The 19,832-nt window shown below is 37.4% G+C and overlaps 1 protein-coding gene across 27 annotated transcripts in view; it reads left to right on the top strand.

The window, feature by feature from the left end:
* The first annotated feature begins 479 nt into the window (after positions 1–479).
* The window catches only part of relch (RAB11 binding and LisH domain, coiled-coil and HEAT repeat containing), a 48,605-nt gene continuing 29,252 nt past the window's right edge, over positions 480–19,832 (top strand). For 8 of the 27 annotated variants that reach the window (XR_013207298.1, XR_013207297.1, XR_013207296.1 and 5 more), the window contains exons 1-10: positions 526–1,118; positions 1,698–1,748; positions 9,593–9,682; positions 14,485–14,556; positions 14,701–14,756; positions 14,893–15,006; positions 15,107–15,289; positions 16,350–16,444; positions 17,996–18,295; positions 18,978–19,053. Coding sequence is in view for 22 of the 27 variants with exons in the window: in XM_077244552.1 (XP_077100667.1) it covers positions 662–1,118; positions 1,698–1,748; positions 9,593–9,682; positions 14,485–14,556; positions 14,701–14,756; positions 14,893–15,006; positions 15,107–15,289; positions 16,350–16,444; positions 17,996–18,295; positions 18,978–19,053 (1,494 nt within the window). In the remaining 5 variants the exon portion in view is untranslated. Of the gene's footprint in view, positions 1,119–1,697; positions 1,749–9,592; positions 9,683–14,484; positions 14,557–14,700; positions 14,757–14,892; positions 15,007–15,106; positions 15,290–16,349; positions 16,445–17,995; positions 18,296–18,977; positions 19,054–19,832 lie in introns of all 27 variants that reach the window. The other 19 variants (XR_013207299.1, XM_077244562.1, XM_077244560.1 and 16 more) reach the window with 5 other exon arrangements.

The raw sequence follows: 19,832 nt of genomic DNA, 5'->3' as shown, positions 1-19,832 counted from the left end.
GACAGACAGACAGACAGACAGACAGATAGATAGATAGATAGATAGATAGATAGATAGATAGATAGATAGATAGATAGATAGATAGATAGATTAGACAGACCGACAGATAGATATTTGATATAGATATAAAAATAGATAAGACAGACAGACAGACAGACTGACATATAGACAGACAGATAGATAGATAGATAGATAGATAGATAGATAGATAGATAGATAGATAGATAGATAGATAGATAGATAGATAGATAGATAGATAGATAGATAGATAGATAGATAGATAGATAGATAGATCGATCATTAATAGAAATACAATAATACTTTTTTGGAGCTTGCAGAACAAGTTGAAAAAACGGCTGCCTGCTGTACAGCTGCCTGCTGTATTGTTTTGCATTGGATAAATAAACGTTGATTTCTTATGTTTTTCATTCATTTGGATCTTCACACGTCTACTTGTCGGATCCCGGTTAGGGTGCATTACGTCATTTCCGCTCAGGTCTTGCAGGGAGTAGGCGGGGTGCTGAAATGACATTCGGCCCCACCAACCAAAGCATATTTCCAGAAGCCCCGTTGATTAGGAGCAATAAAGCGCTCTTGACATCCGTCCAGGAAGACGGAGACACATATTAGTCAGATAGCTGGCTGATCACCTTACGGCAAAATGGCGGCGGGTAATGTCAACCCGTTTAACGTGAGTGATTCGGAGGAGGAAGCCGAGCACAGGCAGGATGGCGCGGACAGCGAGCGCAGCCCGAGTGATGAAGCGCAAGGCCACAGCCTCGGTCCCTTCTCTCCCCCGGCGTACTCCGAGCCAGCCGTTCTGCTGTCCAGCACCCGAACCAGCCCGAGTGTGGACGGTATACCAGCTTCGGCCGCTGCGGTGGCTGGAATCGGAGTAGGAAGCGCAGAGACCCGGGTGTCGCTGGATGCGATCGCCGCGCAGCTGCTCCGGGATCAATACATCCTCACGGCCCTGGAGCTGCACACCGAGCTCCTGGAAGCCGGACGCGAGCTGCCTCGCCTGCGGGATTATTTCTCAAATCCAGGCAACTTCGAAAGGCAAAGCGGAACTCCACCCGCATGCAAAGAGCAAGGTGTCGGTCCTGGAGGTCCGCTTAGTAAGTATTCTTATAATATTTCCATTGTGTAGGTCCAATAACCCAGTAAAGTGTAGTCTTCCTATATGAGGTAACGTTAAATGGACGTGTTTCAAAACCTTATTGAACTACCTTCTGCTCAAAAACATCCTAGACCAGTCTAAGATGATTTGCTGGTTTCCTAGCCTGGTTTGGTTTGAGGGTTTTGGACACTTGTCAGCTGGTCGAAGAGGTAAACCAGCTGAACTCAACTTGGCCAGATTGGAAGACCAGCTAGACTAGATAAACCAGGCTGGGAGAACATTTTAGGCTGGTTTAAGATGAATTTTTTGATAGTTAGCAGCCAAAATGAATGTCCAAAAATGCTGTCTACGTTATCATCTCCTTAGATTTAGTCTCATTAGCCTACCTTTTTCTTTCGCTTTTTAAACCGCATTACAGCAGCTGTTTAAAACGGCTACCTATACTACCTGTTCCAGTCTTATGCATACAAGATGTCACACTATGTGTCACACACAGGCTTGATGGGAGGCATTTGTTTTAGGACTGGATTGTGTCTTTGTTGTGTGATGTGATGTGAAGTCTTCCCACTGACCCCAGCTGCGCAGGTGCAGGATAGAAAGAGGAGAAAAAGAGATGCTCATACGAGGTGTATGTAAAACCTGACTGTGTGCAGTGACAGATGGGATTGATACACTTTGTTTGGCGTAATCAGGAATACTCTCTGTGATCATTCTTTCTTGTATCTTTGCTCCTAAATGAAGTTTCTTATCTGAGAGTGTCCTCGTTTCCCTCTTACTATTTGCCTTTCAAAGCATGACGTTTGGATTTGTTTTTCTTTATAACCAGGCTGCATGTAGTTGAAGTGTGGATTGACAATGACAACATCCTAGTGTAGATATTTTCTAACACTTTGGTTTTTTTTACATTAATCAAAGATTTACATTTGCAAGAAATTTGACCCTTTGTAAAAAGGTGCCATTTCTTCTTAAAAACAGTCACCAAAGATTAATAAATTAAAGGGATAGTTCACTCCAAAATAAAAAAACTCAGTTATCATTTACTCACCTCACCTTCATGTCTTTCTTTTTTCTGTGGAACAAAAAATAATAATTTTGAAAATCAAAATTTGACTTCCGTTATATGGACAAAACAGAGTTCTCAAAATAGCTTGTTTTATGTTCCAAAAAAGAAAGAATCTCATGCAGCAACAACACCAGGGTGAGTAAATGATGACATCATTTTATTTTTTGGGGTGAATCCCGACCTTACAAATGTTGTTGATCAATCCTAACTTAGCAACTGTTGCTATATGATTAAGCAAGCTTCTGTTCATTACTAATACAAGTTTGGTATGATTGGACCGTTTTAAAATAGAATATTGCATAAAAAATGGGGATGGGGAAAAAATATTACCTATTACACAGTTTACCCTAGGAGGTATTTTTTCCCACTGTTTTTAACCCTTTAAAAGAGCATTTTGTAGATTAATATCAGTAAGTAAAGAATGCATTTAAATGAATAAATAATTTCAAAAAAATATTTCTTTTCAAATGCATTCCTATAAGATGTTTTCTAAAACCTCTCTGTGGAGGGTGGAGCTTAGAAAAGGGTCCGTCGTCTGATCTTTAATTTTTTTTTTTTTTTTTTTTTGCTGCTGTTTGGTTACCAACAACTCTAAATTAGTCTCCCATGTGATTGTATGAAGGTACACATAGTGGACATTTTTTTCATGGTTCCTGGAGCTTGTGGTCCTCACAGTTTGATTGAATGAGGAAATGCTGATCAAACACTCGTCCAAAAGCTTTCAAGTCTGTCCTGGTTGTGTCTGCAATCATTTTTGTATGATTGCCTGGCATAAGTGCACATCAACTGCACATTTTCTCAGCTTGCTGACTATACATGGGGGTGGGCAATGTTGAAACCGCTTTCATGCAGGCTTATTCACGGTTCAAACCAATAATTAATCCACCTGATCAGCTTCCTATTGTATTTTAATATTTGACAACCACCATTCCTTTATCTAAGAGGCTTAGGTCTGATATTATTAGGATCTGTAATATTGCATGTACTCATTCTACCTTCCCACAATACAGGAAAACTTAACTTAATTTGTCATATAAAGTGAATGGATGTCATCTTGATTTGATGAATAATTCTCTCTAGGGCTGCACAATATATCGAAATTATTGAAATATCGCATATATATATCTCGCAAAATGCATATCGCAACGGCTTGCATTGGTCATGAACAAAAGACAAAGAGAAAATCACTCGCTGCTGTTGGCTGAATAACTTCTGTAGCTTTCATAAGAATCAGTTTTACATTTGATTATTCAGTTTCTGCTGATATGACTCTGTTATGATTCTGTTAAATAAACCTAATGTAGGCCTACCTGAAACACTAAAAATGTAAAAATAACACTTGCTACTTATGCTACAGTAAAACACTTCTGTTCACTTTCAGAAGTTGTAGGGATGTTTTCTTGTCACAAAAAGAATGTGAGAAAAGTATGTTGGTTATAAAATTTTAAGTTTATTTTACACACTTTGTGTAAACTTTTTTTTCCAATATCGTGCAGCCCAAATTCTCTTAAAAATGAAACAATAATTCTAAGACCTCTAATGGTCTCTTGGACCGAGAGACGGGATGTGACCTCATCAGTGTTTTAAGTGACACTGCTCTCCAGGGAGAAGGGGGATGCTATAGAAATTAGAGGCCTAGACCTGCTGCCTGTTCGTATCAGCCAATCCCTCTTTTTTTAAACACTGTTTTTTCAACTGGCTTTCCTAGAGACTGAATCGTAAGCGTACTGCACTTTAATGGCTCCTAAATGCATTAATTGCCGCTGACTGCTGCGTATTGACCCGTCTCTTCTAAGAACACCGATTTTTCAGGAACCGCAGGGTATTATTAGCATTATGGAGCAAACCCACTCCTAAAAAGGAGGATCTGGCAACCAGCTGAGAGGGAGCAGATGGCTCTTTCCTGCGCTTCTGTCACATCAGTGCAGGAAGAGACATTATCAACACCTCACAGTCTCGCCGATATTTCGCTAGTGAGATGCAACAGCCACTTGAGAAGCGTTTAAGGGATGAAAAGGTGTCTGTGTTTAGGATGTGAGAGGATTTGAAGCTCCGCTGAATGAATATTGTAAACTGTATGATGCAGATTTAATTGGATCAGTTTTTGTGGAGCAGCTGCCAGCTGTCGGGTTGTCATCAAAGTCTAGTTCCGCCACACAATTGACTGTGCGCCCCACCTCCCCTAGCCCTTTCATATAGCTACGCATCACACACCAAACAGATCAGAATACACCATTAAGGCCTCATGCAGGCTTATAAATGAATTAAAGATTTCTACTGATTCTTACTTCTATGACATTCTGCAGACCGGCATTGACTTACTACTTGTATGCACTTAAATAAACTATAAATAAACACCTAAAATTATCAATGAAATCAAGATTCAGGGCCGTTGTTGTGTTTGTGAGCGATAAAGCCTGCACTAGTCACTAGTCGCACCAAATTGAAACTGTTTGTCAGTGAATATAATACACACTATTGTTTAAAACTTTGGGGTCAATAATTTTTTTAAATACTTTAAATCGGCAAAGATGCATTAGAATTCACTGTCTATTCATTAAATATCAAGCAGTACAGCAGTTTTCAACATTGATATTAATAAGAAGTGTTTCTTAAAGCTCCAAATCCGCATATTAGAATGATTTCTGAAATATCATGTGACACTGAAGTCTATGATGTTGAAAATTCAGCTTTGACATCACAGGAATAAATTACATTTTAAAATATATGAAAGAGAAAACTGTTTTTCTTAATTGTAATAATATTACTGTTATTATTTTCTGTATACTTTTGAACAGTAGTGTATATTACTGGTAGTAGTCTGATCACGTGTTATTGTGTGTATATTTTTGTTCCAACTGTCCCCCATTTTTGGCTTCTAAATGGTGAAAACAAAGGCTGATTTCATGGGAAGAGGAGCTGTTTGTAAAAAGTTGTGGAAAGTGGGCACAATCCAATAAAAAAAACTTTTAAGTCAACACATTTTAAATCGCATTGATCAATTTTAATGTCATACTTGTCTCCAGTGCCACTGTTGGCCTAAACCTCTGTATTTCTGTGGCCCCGAGGGTGTGGCTTTGATTTGAGTTATCGTGGCAGTTTGCTTTGTAGTTAGTGTATAATTTAAATGATTTTGTTAACCTGGGTCAATTTTGTATAAACAATGTCTCCCCGGCTTAGAGTAAGTGTTTGTCACTCCCTCAGATTCCTGAGCTGCTAGAATAACCCATTATTGCTTAAGCAAAACACTTAGTAGTTAGATTCTGATAGATGTGATGTTTTCTGTGTTCACTGATAATAAGCCAAGAAAAACTCCTTGTTATCATATTCTTGTCTAAATGACATAAAGCAGGATATTTCTTTAGATGTGGTAGTTCTACATAAATTGGTAGCTGACGTTGAAGCCTGGCTGTTAGCCTCTGTCGTCACGCCCACTGACTGTTGGCTGAACGTCTGCTGATGTCACACAAAATAGGAAACACTTTGGGAGTCGTCAACTAATTGGTTCTTTAACGTTCCACCTTGAAACAAAACCGTTGTGGAGCCAAACCTACTTATGGAAGAAGAAAGCCAACGAAGTGTTTCGGAAATGAGCATTCATTTGGTAAAAATAGTGTAAAATTAAAATGTTGGTCATTTTAACGGTTAACGGCAATAATTTATATAGAATTATCCGTATCATCCAGAATTTTAATAACAATGCATCCTCTTTATTTTTATTTTTCATCATAATGTCACACTTTTCATCAACCTACTAATGGTTTACTTCGATTTCAGAAGAAAGTATTATATCTTTTATAAGAAAGTATTTTGACATCAAACAAATGACTATTTCTAATATTGTGTTGATTATGTGAACATGAACACACAGAACCAAGTGGGTGTGCACATTTATCGCTTACTCATGAGTCATGTGTTCCATGACTCATGTGCCTTTAAGTGTCATTCCTTGCAGGAAGCATTTTACACATGATGGTTCAAGCTCACATATTCCCTTCACAGAACTGCCAACCCTTCCCTGTCAACCAGTTTGACAAGACGTTTTTTCAGCACAGCTCCATGGCACTCTCACAAGTCGGATATCAGCATTGTCATTCAAGTCACGCCCAGAGAAAGTTGCAAACCTGAGACGAGTCAGTCCCCTCATCATTACTTCTCTGTCCAGGGCTGTGATGGAAAGATTCACTAATTTAACTACCAGAGTGTCATTTGACATTTAGCCAACTGCATTTCTACGGAGTACAAGCTCACATTTGGCATTTTCAAAAACAAAAAAGAACCTGCCTACACTATTTTAATGCTAGTAATGGTTCTTAGTCTTTATTGGAGGTTGTGATCTTGTCCCTCCTCTACAGACAGCTTTGTGGTCACAGGACTCTGTGCATGAGCTTTACTGCCATCATGTGACCGACACATGTTCAAGTCACTGTGATATTTATCTTACTTGAGTAACAGAAAATAGGGTGCCATTGCCGTATAGGCAAAGTGAAAGCACAGTAATTTAAAAAATGTTATTTTTATTATTTGACTTTATTGGTTTAGTTTTTTTTTTCCTGGAGATCCACTTGTCATGTTTGTCTAGGGTTTTATTCCAACAATCATTAGTTAATTCACTTCATGATCATTTTCCAAAAGAAAAGATAGTGCCAACTGCCAAGCCTCATAGGTGACTCTAAATTGAAATGAGAGCACAGGAATGTAAAGGGGACATTTATTTTATTTTAACATTTAAATTTTCCTTATTTTCCCTTTATTTTATATTGTTTTTGTACTTTTATCTTATTTGATTTTTTTAAAAAGGTTATTCCTGTGTCTTTAAGACTTCTGTATAGACTGTAAACACCCTCTTTGAAATAAGTAATGGCGCTGTGCTGTGCTCACACACACTCGCTACAGGTTTGCTGTAGGCTTCCCATTCTTTAATAACAGCCTCTTTGCGTTGCATTCCACATTTAAATGTGCCAAATTAACTTTTAAAGTCAGACTAAAATGACCAGTTGTCTTGTTTTTAACATTGGGATCCTTTAAAAGTAAATGCAGAGGCAGAGCTGTGTGCTACACCTGGTCAGAAACAGCACCAGACATTTCTACTTTTTATTGTAATTATTAGTTCTTCTGGTGTAATAGTACAGCCCCAATTCCAGAAAAGTTGGCACATTTTGTAAAATGCAATAAAATCAAGAATCTGTGATTTTGTTAATTCTCTTGAACCTTCATTTAGCTGACAAAAGAACAAAGAAAAAAATCAATGTTTTCACTGGCCAAATTAATTGTATTTTTATAAATATAAACAATTTTAGATTTTGATGGCTGCAATACATTCCAAAAGGGACCGAGGCAAAATAAAAGTGTAAAGATTACAGAATATCCCATTTAAACCAATTTAATTGTTTTGAAACGGTTCACAATTAGCAGGTGAATTGGTAATAGGTGAGGGTATAAAAGGAGCATCTCGGTCTTTGCAAGCAAAGATGGGTCATGGCTCACCACTTTGTGCCAAATTTCATGAGAGAATTGTATAACAATTCCAAAATAATATATCTCAATGCAAGATAGCAAAGTATAGGTCCACAGGGAATCCATAGAAATCTCAGTCCATGTAGGCCAAGGCAGGACACCTCTGTTGAATGTGTGTGACTATCAAGCCCTCAAATAGCATTGCATGAGAAACCATCATGCTACTGTTTACTTCAGAAAACCGTTTTCACTTAACACAGTCTTTAACTGCATCAAAAAAATGCAACTCAAATCTCTGTTACGCGAGGAGAAAGCTATAGCCTACATCAATTCTATGCAGATTCTGAGTCCAAGCTCATCTCAGATGGTCTAAAAGAAATCTGTGCTGCGGTTTCAGCATGTTTTGTGGAAAAACAGACCCAAAGATGAAAGGGACCATCCAGACTTTCATCAGCGACAGGTGCAACAGCAAACATCTGTCATGGTATGCAGGTGCATCAGTATGTGTAAAAGTACCACCACTTCCACTCTTTTTACCCACAAATGAGGTGCCCTTGAGCAAGGCACCTAACCCCCAATCGCTCCACGGGCGCCGCAGCAAAAATGGTTGCCCATTGTTCCGTGTGTGTGTTCAATACTCACTGCTGTGTGTGTGCACTTGGATTGGTCGAAATGCAGAGCCCATATTCCATAATTGGTGTCACGTCACTTTCACTTTACACTTATACTACCATTAAGATGACATCTTTTCTGAGAAGCATGACAATGCCAGGCCTCATTCTGCACGTGATAAAACTGAGTGTTTCTTAAACACTACACCAGAGAAGGGATGCAATCCAAAGACCGGCCTGCAATCCTGTCTCTTATTGAAAATGTAGGGCACATCATGAAAAGGAGAATCCGACAACAATGACCACAGACCATTGAGTAGCTGTCTTGTATCAGGCGAGATTGTGCAAAACTGCAACAATTATATCCTCAATTCCCAAATGATTCAAAAGTGTAATTAAAAGGAAAGTGACGTGACACCGTAGTAAACATGCCTCTGTTCCAAATCTTTTGGAGTGTGTTGCAGCCATTAAAATCATTCTTTATATATATTTACAAAATACAATTAAGGTGGTCTGTGAAAACATTGAAAATCTTTTTTTGTACTTTTGTCAGCAATATAAAAGTCACAGATTCTTGATTTTATTGCATTTTGACAAAATGTTCCAAATTTTCTGAAAATGGGGTTGTAGAATGTACCTCAATGTGACGAAAAAAGCTGTTTATGAACAAAGAATAGATGTTGCTGATGTGTAACTGTGGATAACTCTAAATGAGTTGTCAAATTTTTGAACACATTTTCATAAGCTTTCTTTTTGTACTGGATGACGTTTTGATTTCTGAAACTTAAAGTATGTTTTCGTCATTGCACACAACTTCAAATTTTGGCTCCTTTCAAAAGCTCAAGAATTTTTTTTAAAGAAATGGCCCTTTTAAAAATATGCAAATATTATGGATATGGAATCTGTAATACAAATAGGTCAGTAACTGAACGCCATCATAATATGCTCTTTATTCATATAAAATTGCAAAATAAATAAATGTGGTTTGCTGCAGAATAATATGTTACCATGCCAGTGTACACAACACACTACAATCAGTGACATGCACAAATAGAGGAGTCCACGTGGGGGCTTGACATTGGCAGTACTTTTGTATCTTCCCTCCAGCAGTGCTGACAAACAGAGAGATTGAAAAGTTTTGGCCTACATATAGCCTATTCTCTATAACTGCTGACTGCTTAAGTTTGCTGAAACAAATCAAAATGTAACCCCTTTACTTTCTGTAAATGATAGTTTAGTGTTCCGTCTAATAAGGGTGTGTTTTGTACTGGGTAGAAGATGAAACCCTTTAGTTGGACGAGAGCCACTGAATTTAACATGCATTCTGTATTTGTTTTCTAGATCGAGCTGGCAGCATCAGTACGTTGGACTCCTTGGATTTTGCACGTTATTCAGACGATGGGAACAGGGAGTCGGACGAAAGAGTGGCAGGTAAGGATAATATAATCTTGATGTCAGAATGATGAAAATAACAGCGGTTATGAGAAAGCAGGGTTATTCTGGCTTGTGCACCTTAACCAATGCAGATACTTAGTTACTTAAGGTTCTTTCAGACAGGCAAAATATATATTTTATTTTATTTTTTGGAGGGAGCCCATATTCCTGTTGTACTGGTCGAGTGTACAAGGTTGTGGGTTTGAATTCCAGCTTTGTTCAGACAGGCGTACAATTGTTTTTTGTGTGTTCTTGAATTCTAACTGTCACACAATACTTTTAAAACTGGAAGTCTTTTGTCAATTTAATTTTAAACAATTTGCATGCACTGATCGTCATATTAGACCACAAGTGACAGTAGCCAAATTTTCTATTTGCCAATGCCCTGAATTTCCAAAAACACAATTCAGCTGTTGGCCATTATATGGCCATTTTTGGGGCAAAATGAGAAGGAATTGGCTTCACTGGCCATTTCTCCGGAAACTATTAGTGGTTCAGTGGCTTATGTAAAGCTCTTTTACGAGAGGCGATTTGGTCAGTGTTACCGTATATGACACAATATTCTTGGCATTCATGATTGATGTGAATTCACATGGGACAAACAGTAAGGTTCACTGCCCGCTTTCATCAGCGGTCTCATAGATGAGCGGTTTCTATAGACGAGTAGGAGGGTTAACGAATAGCCATGAACGCTAAACTTTTCTTTCTAATTGGGCTGTAATGACAATGACTATCTTGCTTTCCAATTTCTTTCCAAGCAAAAGGTTTTCTGACTCTCAAGTTTCCTCTCCTGCCATTTCCCTGTTTTAATACTTGCTTGACTAGGTTGCCATACTGTTCCTTTAGCTTTTTCCTGCATTAGTTTGAATCCCTCCCAAGCTTCAGATTCCTACATTATCTTGGCAGATATAAAAGAAATTCCTGCTAGAAATGTTTTGTTACTATTAATTCCTGTAAAATTCATATCCCTATTACAAAAATAGTATAGAGTTGTATGCAGATATTTGTTGGCTACTGGTTAAACAGTGAAGTCAATTAATTGTATACAAAGTATCAGGGTTGCTATTATCCAGCAATGTATTTTGTGGTCTTTTTAAAATGTTAACTCTTTCTGATAATGTTAAGGTCTACTCAAACCAAGGCTCTATTTTTATTTGTTAAATTGATAAACTTTTATTTTATGTTTCATAAAATTCTTTTTTTAGTGGAGTAGTTAAATATTGAATAATAAATGGTTTTGAATAATATATTGTTTGTGAATATGTGATTTCACATCGGTCTATATTATTAAATAAATAATAAAACAAATAAAAATACAAATATATCTAATTGCTTTTAGTTGTATGTCTGTACACTAAATCCATAAATTTTACGGTAAAATGACATTAAAAGTTTTATGCGCTTATTATGAATGTGATTTTATTAAAAGATAATTATGGGTAAGTAGAAAGCCTAAAGAACCGTGCAGCAGAATAAGATTGCTTTGTACAAATTGGGCATCTCCTTCCAAATCTTGACCCCTTCGGCGATGAGCACAGCCATGGCTGTCTGACCTGGGGTTTATTGGTTGTCTGATGGGTCTCTATTCCAGTATTTCTCTTTCCAATACTGGACCACAAACCATCCAGGCAAGCACACCTTTGCCACTTCTTTTTTTGCTTGTTTTTCCATTTTTTCCATTTGTTAAACTTGCATCCTGTGCTCTGATGATCAGCAGTGTAAGTGCCTTTGTCCCATTTTAGCTCTGCTTTTTCTTAGCTTTTCCTGTCTCTTTCTTCTTATTTGTTTGTCTATTCTTCTTCCATCTTTTTTCTTTCCTCCTTTCTTTATCTGGCCTTGTTCAGGTAGATGGTGTTTTAGAAAACCAATTAGGGAGCATAGCTTGTGGAAGTCCCACCTGCTGATCATCTGCGCACAGTCATGCAAATTGTCCTGTGCTCTCCATGCTTCTGTTACCAAGTGTCTTTGGGTGTTTCTCAATCCTTTCCATAGTTCAGTACACTGCCCAAAGATTCCTTGGGCTGTCTCATGATCACAATCTTTCTAGTGCACTGAAATGTTCGCTCTTTAGAAATTCCCAGAATGCACCGATAAAATCAGTCAGAATCAGCTGTTGCCCTGTGGTACCAGAAGAACATCGGTCATTGTATGTTATACAGCAGTGTACAGCAGGTTTAATGCACGATATTGTAATCTTGTCACAGTTTATTGAGTCATCAGTGTCCCAATTGTTACTGGATCAAGGCTCTTGCTAATCCCAAATTTCGTCTTCACAATATACTGATTCCTGTTTTAGGAAACTAGGGAGCGGAATGCGACACCGCCTCCGTTAGAACTCGCCTAGCAGGTCCACAGTAGCAGGATTGCTGTGGGGTTTTGCATACACTAGTAAATCCCTTTCCAAATGAAGTACTCTGTTTTACAACAAAGATAAAATGTAAACAGCAGATGGATTTAGATTTTTGTGTGTTTACGATTTACATCTGTATAGGGTTGGATTTTTGATCTGTTAAAATAACTATTCGTACAGAATCCTTTGAGGAGCAAGGATTTCTTTAGTCTATCTTCATAAGGAAAGCATAATTTATTTTTGAAAGCTTTCTCCTTAGACCAATTAGTTCTATTTAAACTGAAGTGTGTAATTTTTTTTTCTGTGTTAAAATAGTGGGTCCCATTTTATATTTAGTGTCTTTAACTACTGTACTAACATTTAATACTCCATTTCTTTTATTAAAAGCCTAATACACGATTTGATACGCACTTATTATGTACATACATGTTTTTACATTATACTTATATTTTAAACAAACCTGCATGTGATTACATCTATAATTACACTGTTGGCCCTTCCCTTACACCTTAACCCATCGTTAAACCTACCCATACCACCAAACCTGTCCCTAACTTTATCCGTATAGCATCTCAATAGTAGGAAAAGTGTTTCGCAATACAACATGGACACAATAAGTACATTGTAGCAGTTAAAGACACCTAATATAAAGTGTGACCAAATGCTGTCTCTTATTTGCAGAGACAGCTGTTCAGTAAGACGTTCAATGGTTAATTCCCCTGAAAAGTGTGATCACTGTGTCTCTTTGGTGGCAACATTGGTCTAGCCAGGGGCGTGAGTTTGGGGCAGGCCTTCCTGTTTCAATCATTAGTTTGGTGTTACAATCACTACATGGTACAGTTTACACTTTGTAGTTAAAAAAAAAAAAAGAGTTGGGATCTAACCCTGGAATCCTGGCCAAATTGTCCCATTGGCCTCTGTCCCTCATCATGGCCTCCTAAATCATCTCAATATGAACTGATTGGCTTCATCACTCCGTCTCCTCTCCACCAATAAGCTGGTGTGTGTGGTGGGCGTTCCGTCGCATCATCCAGGTGGATGCTCCACCTTGGTTGTGGTTGAGGTGATTCCTCCCTTCCGTATGTAAAGTCGATTTGAGTGCAGAGAAAAGCGCTATATAAATGTAACAAACTATTCTTATTGTTGTAGTACTGCTGGGTAATAATCCGGTGTGAAGTCTGTACCAGTATAGACTTGAAGCGGGGTGACAAATAGGACTCCCTGTCCAACAAATTTGACTCCCTGTGGTCATGTGAGCTTTAATCATTACATGCAAGCAAATCCCACTAAATGGGAAGTGCACTTTAAATGTATTATTTGGGACTGGACCATATTTTTTGCAATTCTGTTTGATGAAGCTCTTGCAACAGAAATTACACACTTCAGCTGTAAAAGTCCAAAGGAGTTATGATGTCTAAAGGAATTCTGAAAAATTTGCCAATGGATTTTTTTTACCTTTCATTTAAAACAAACAAATAAGCCCTGTTTACAGGTATTAAGATGCGATTTGGTCGATCTGATCACAAGTAGATGAGGGAGACATTCCCGTTTACACCTGGTCTCTTTTGTCCACTTTCAACCACTTCTGTCCTGATTTCTCTGAGGGAAGGATCTCTGGTTGGGTAAATTAATGGGCTTTTTCAGATCTTTCGATCAAATGGACAAAATAAGCTTGCACAATCTACATATGAATGAAAAGAGAGCATAAGTTTTCGATTCTGCTCTGATAAAAACAAGTTAATGCATTGAGTGTCTTTCTGTAATCAGGAATGGTAAAAGAACATTGAACGTTTTTCGTCTTCAAGTCAAACTTGGATCTTCAGCCGACAGTTTAAATCCCGTCTGGCGTGCTTCCCATAATGTTTACGTGTTAGGTCAGTAAGCGGAGAGTAGGCGGTCTTTTGTGGCTGTTCGAACGCATTCGACCACATGAGCGTTTGCGCTACAATAGAAGTCAAATGCGTTTTCGACTACCTCTGGAAGTGGTTGAAAGTGGACGAGCTCAAAACGTTTTAGACCCTTTTTACACCTGTATTTTGCATCGTCATCATTTGTGATCCAATTGACCAGAACGCATCTTAATACCAGGTGTAAACAGGCCCATAGACTTTGCTTTTGCTCTAAATCCCTGGTCAGACAGCAGCTAGCGAAATTTTCGGACAAAATAAAACCCGAAGGGAAATAAATAAGTGTGAATATTTTCATTATCTGGCAGCTCCTTCAGCAACCTCTGCTGCATGTGTTCATTAGATCCATAGTGTGCATGTCCCTGTTTTGGTTCTGCCTCAGCTTCTTATAAAAGTTGTTGTTTTTTCTTTTATTTCTTTTTTTGATTTTGTTTTTTTCATGGCCATCCTTTGTTCTTTTTTCCCCCCTTTTGTTTTGTTTCTTTGTTCCCTTCTCTTGGTTGGATGCCTGTTTGTGTGTGACCCACTTCCCCCTGGTCCAGTTCTGGAGTTTGAACTGCGGAAAGCCAAGGAGACCATTCAGGCTCTTCGTGCCAACTTGACTCAGGCTGCAGGTGGCGTACTTTCAACTTTTACACTCTTCAGTCCTTTCTGCTATAGGAGCTGCTCTCATTCCTAAAGGCATTTTGTAATGTCCACCATAAATCAAATTCCAGCTCACTTGTTTCTCTTTCTCTCTGTTTCTTTCTTCTCTGTAGAATGTGAGATTCCCTCTCAAGAGAGAAAAAACTACAAATCCAGTCCTGAAATTCAGGTTACCTTCCTTTTCTTTTTGTTTTGATCGTATTATAAATCCAAACGTAGTAGATTTCTCTAATAAGCTCATTATGAACAACTGGCCTAGTTTGAATCACATTGAATTAACTTTTTTTTTTCAATCATTTTTCCAGGAACCTATTCGCCCTCTTGAAAAGAGAGCCTTAAATTTTTTAGTTAATGAATATTTATTGAAAAATGAATACAAGTTAACGTCCATCACATTCTCAGATGAAAATGATGATCAGGTAAGCCTTTAAATGTCCTTTTGAGACATACATTTTTTATACCATTGTTTATTGTATTATTTTAATTCTTCCTGTTATTCGTGATATTCCATTTATGCAGGACTTTGAGTTGTGGGATGATGTAGGTCTAAACATTCCCAAACCTCCAGACCTGCTGCATGTCTACAGGAACTGTGGGAACAGCCTGCCGTTGAATATGAATACCGTTGATGTGGCAGTCAGTGTGGACCCAAGTGACTTGCCTGGAGACTATTTTTCCCAGGAACCTGTGCAGCAAACTGAGGTATTTATGTATAGGAAGAAATGTTGGTATTGCAGTCTGATGTTTACATGAATAATTTCCAATTAAGGTGCATATTCTGGCTAAGCCATTATTCTGAAATACAATTCTGATTAATGAGATATATATATATATATATATATATATATATATATATATATATATACCGTTATATATATATATTAGTGTAAAATTAGCCATATATATATATATATACTAGCTATCTTAATCCGATTTATAGAAACTGGGCCCAGTTGTTCAAAAGTATTTCGGCTGCTGGATTGGACCAAATCTTGAAAATGATTTGTTCAAAAGAAAAAAGGATTCTGAAATCGGATTAGATCACGTAATCCATTCTTGCACCGGTAATCTGAAAAAGTGTGTATCTGCATCAGAGTGATCCAATCCAGTTTTGCTTTGAAAAACTAGCACAAAAGTAAGACGGATTACCTGATCCGGATTACCTGATTACCTGATAAATTTTTGAAACAACTGGGCCCTGGAGTATTAACTTAATTCTGACAATATGACTGTGATTCATATTGGTCATTTAAAATTAACTTAAAATGGTGGTTAAAAGACAATCAAGTGTGTGCCCATACTTTGTAGTTATTCAAATCACCTGAAGCGTGCTTTGCCTTGTTTTATGTTTTGTTGTCCTTGTTTTAATGTACTTTATGTATTCTTATGAAATGTGATTTATTGGATGTTTCAAGTATTGTTGATTGTTTTAATGTATTTATCTGACATTACAGCTGCCCACGGACTACAGTTGAAAATTAGCCAAGTTGGCTAAACTGGCACATTTACATCAATGTTTAGTAATTTGCACTGTCCCTGTAACTGTAAACTGTATTTAAAACAAAATTGGATTAAGGCAATCAGGTTACATTTACATGACACTTACATAATCAGAATAAGACCCTCAGTAATCCCATGTCAAATATCTATTCAAAGGGGATTTGTGATTAAACATGCTGCTCTATTGTTGGAAGTGTGATTTAAAGTAGTATTGGGTTTCACTAGTGTAAAATATGCTAAGTCATTTCGTTGTCATCCACAGCAGCAGCAGGAAGTGGTTCAGGAGCTGGAATATCAGATCAGCCTGCTGAACACTGAGAAACAGAGTCTGGCTGAACAGATTAAGAAGCTCCAGAGGTAAGTGTCATCGCCTGCTGCCTGAGGGACCAATTCAATCAAAACTGTCTGAAACCTATATAATCAGAGCGCAGAGCAGCAACCTGCGATTATAGTCATGATTATTAACTGCTCTCGGCACAGGGTCTTATCTCGTCAGCTGATGTTTACAAAAAGCACATTTCCTTGTGGAAAATTACTAAGATGTGGTTTTTCACTGTCATGCATTCCTAATGATTTCATGTTAATCAGTTATTCTGCTAAACTAGCACGTCCCATTAACCATTTAACAATATGATTACATGTAAATAATATGCACTAATAGCATATTTATTTTGAAACTTAACATTCATATGATTTGCCAATTCAAATATTATTTTAGGTAACACTTTATTTTACAGTGTCATTATTACACGTTACATGCGGAGAGTAGGCGGTTATTACTTTAGTAATAACTATAAATTATGCATAATTACATGCAACTAACCCTAAACCAAACCCTAACCTTAGAGTAAGTACATGTAGTTACTTAATATTTCTCAGTACTTAAATGTATAATTACAGCGTAACAAAGACACCTTAAAATAAAGTGTAATCTTATTTATTTATTTTAACGTATTTGTTATTATTATTAATTTGTAATGTAATACATATTAACCACATAAACTACTAAACTACACTACTGTTCAAAAGTTTAGGGTAAGTAAGATCTGTTAAATGTTTTAGAAAGAAGTCTCAGCAAGGCTGCATTTATTTGATACAGTAATATTGTTAAATGTTATTACAATTTATAGTAACTGTTTTATTATATTTTAAAATGTAATTTGTTCATGTGATGGCAAAGCTGAAATCTCAGCAGCCATTACTCTTAGTTTTTACTGTCACATGATCATTTAGAATTAGAAATCATTTTAATATGCTGATTTGGTGCTCAAGAAAAACAAAAATATCACAGTTGGTAAGGTTGTGCTAATGCTATTTAATGTTTAGTTTAAACTGACACATATTTTTTAATTCTTTGATTAATAGAAAGTAAAAAAAAACAGCATTTATTTGAAATAGAATTTGATTGTATTATAAATGTCTTTACTATGCCTGTTGATCAATTTAATAAATGCCTGCTGAATAATAATAATAAAAAAAAACTTTTTCAAAGGGAAAAACTAACCCAAAACTTTTGAATGTGTAATTAAATATAAAAAATAAATGAGTCCAGTATTCCAATGTTCTGCTGTAGAAAGTACCCCCCTCCCCCTCTGGCTCAATAAACTCTCATCATCTGACCTTTGGGTCTCTGACATTTTTCAGCCTGGCATTTACGTTTCCTAGCAAGAGATGAGCTTTACAGATCTCTTCTAACTAGATTTGCCTCCACTCCATATGTTGTCTTCTCAGTCTCTCCTGTCCTGTCTGTTTGCCACAACACTGTATTCACTGCATAAGTTTTGCACATCGCTATTTCTAATACATGCATTTGTTTGTGTGTGTGTGTGTGTGTGTGTGTGTGTGTGTGTGTGTGTGTGTGTGTGTGTGTGTGTGTGTGTGTGTGTGTGTGTGTGTGTGTGTGTGCAGTGATATCCAGGCGCTTCAGAGGAACGTTTCATCAGAAACCACAACTGTAATGAAGTCTACTCCGTCTAAACAAGACCCTCTATGTGATAAACCCCCCCTAGACAATGGACAGTATTTGGACATACGAGGGGTCACAGAAACAGACAGCCCCCCGGATGTCAACGCTACAAAGACCTCAACCACTACAACTACTACTACTGACTGCACTGAAAGCATCACTACTGCTACACAACCTCACAGCAAACTAAAGTCTCAGAGTCAGCGGAGTAAATCCGCTGTGCTATTTGACCAGCCAAACAGGTGAGACTTTGTGGACTGCCCTATGACTGTTAAAAAGAAGTTGATGAGATGCAAAAGGGCAAATAAAGAAAGTACTCAAACAAGTTAAAACTAAATTTTATTAGAAGTGAGATCTGTTACAAAACCAACTGAGCTTCCTACCTACAGTAGGCCACATTTTTGGCATCATAGCCACACTTCTAATGTGAAAGCTTTTCCAAACTTTATGCAGAAAACTTGTGGTCATAATGCTAGGTTCTTTCACAAAAATATGAAGCAGCACTACAAAAAGCATTTCAAGTCAGTTACTTAACAGTCAGTGACTTATTTAGTTTGAATGCGGTCTTAATAGGTAGCTTTTGTGACTCTGGACAGTAGACAACGAGGCAGCTTACTAGGTTTTGGAACAAGTCTGTTATGACCACTAGATGGCAGCACTGCATTGAGCACCTTTGCAGTCCTCACCCGGCTCTTACTGCAGTGCTAACTGGCACCATATATTCCATTCATCATCATTTTGCACATCTGCTCCGGGTGGACTTTTACCCACGAGGCTGATTTAGACAAATTATGATCTCCTTGTTTTGACTGTTCCTATATCAGCGTTTTGCTCTGTGCTGTGGAAAGCTGGGCTAATATGTGGAGTTGTTGGTAACCGGAGGTGGAGGTGGCTTGTTAAATCATGTTTTGTTTGCTTGTGCAGAAATCTGTCTCCGGTCTTCCACCAAGCACTTTTGTCCTTCTGTCGAATGTCTGCTGACAGTAGGCTGGGCTCAGAGGTGAGTGGGATCGGGTAGCATACAGGTACAAATGCACAAGTACACGTAGAGACGTAGTTCACCTAAAAATGAGTTGGTCATTATTTACTTGCCCTCATGTTGTTTCAAACCAGTATGATTTTGTTTCTTTACTGGAACATTTGAATTGGCTGTACTTTTCAGTCCAGTTACAGTGAATAGGACTTGCTGAATTTAAACTTATTAAAGGATGAAAAAAGGCCCTAGCTGTATCTTTAAAAAGCTCTATATCACTCATGCACTGTATTCCTAAGTCCTCTTAAGCTTTGTGTGATGAACAGACCAAATATAAATAGTTCACTGAAAGTCCTGACATCTGTCCATGAACTGAGTTTAATTTCATAAACGGGTCATTTTTTCAATTTTCAAAAGTCATAATTTTTAACTTTCAAAAGTCAAATCTTTAAAAAATTTCAACAAAAAAAAAAGTCTGAATGATTTGTTCATGAATTAAAGTGATTTGATTCAGTGTTGTTAGTGTTAATTAAAACTATTAAAAATCATTTTCAGTAATTAAAATTAAGCTGAAATTAAATAACATGTAAATATTAGCTGAAAAATTCAAAGTGATTTTTTTGCTGTGATATTGAACTAATATGGTCAAAACCTGCCTGGAACTACTTTAGCTCTGCTTTTCTAAAAAATGATTGCACACTTTCTTTCATCAACCAATCAGAATCAAGCATTCAACAGCCCAAAAAAAAACAGGGCCTAAAAATAACTTTTTGCTACACCTGCCAATGGCCGTTGACTTAAAATTT

Source organism: Siphateles boraxobius, unplaced genomic scaffold (assembly GCF_051911475.1).
Source record: "Siphateles boraxobius isolate OS27281-9 unplaced genomic scaffold, OSU_SipBor_1 26, whole genome shotgun sequence".
NCBI classification, from domain to species: domain Eukaryota; kingdom Metazoa; phylum Chordata; class Actinopteri; order Cypriniformes; family Leuciscidae; genus Siphateles; species Siphateles boraxobius.
Note: the sequence above shows the minus strand (reverse complement) of the source record. Positions and strands in the feature narration are given on the sequence as shown.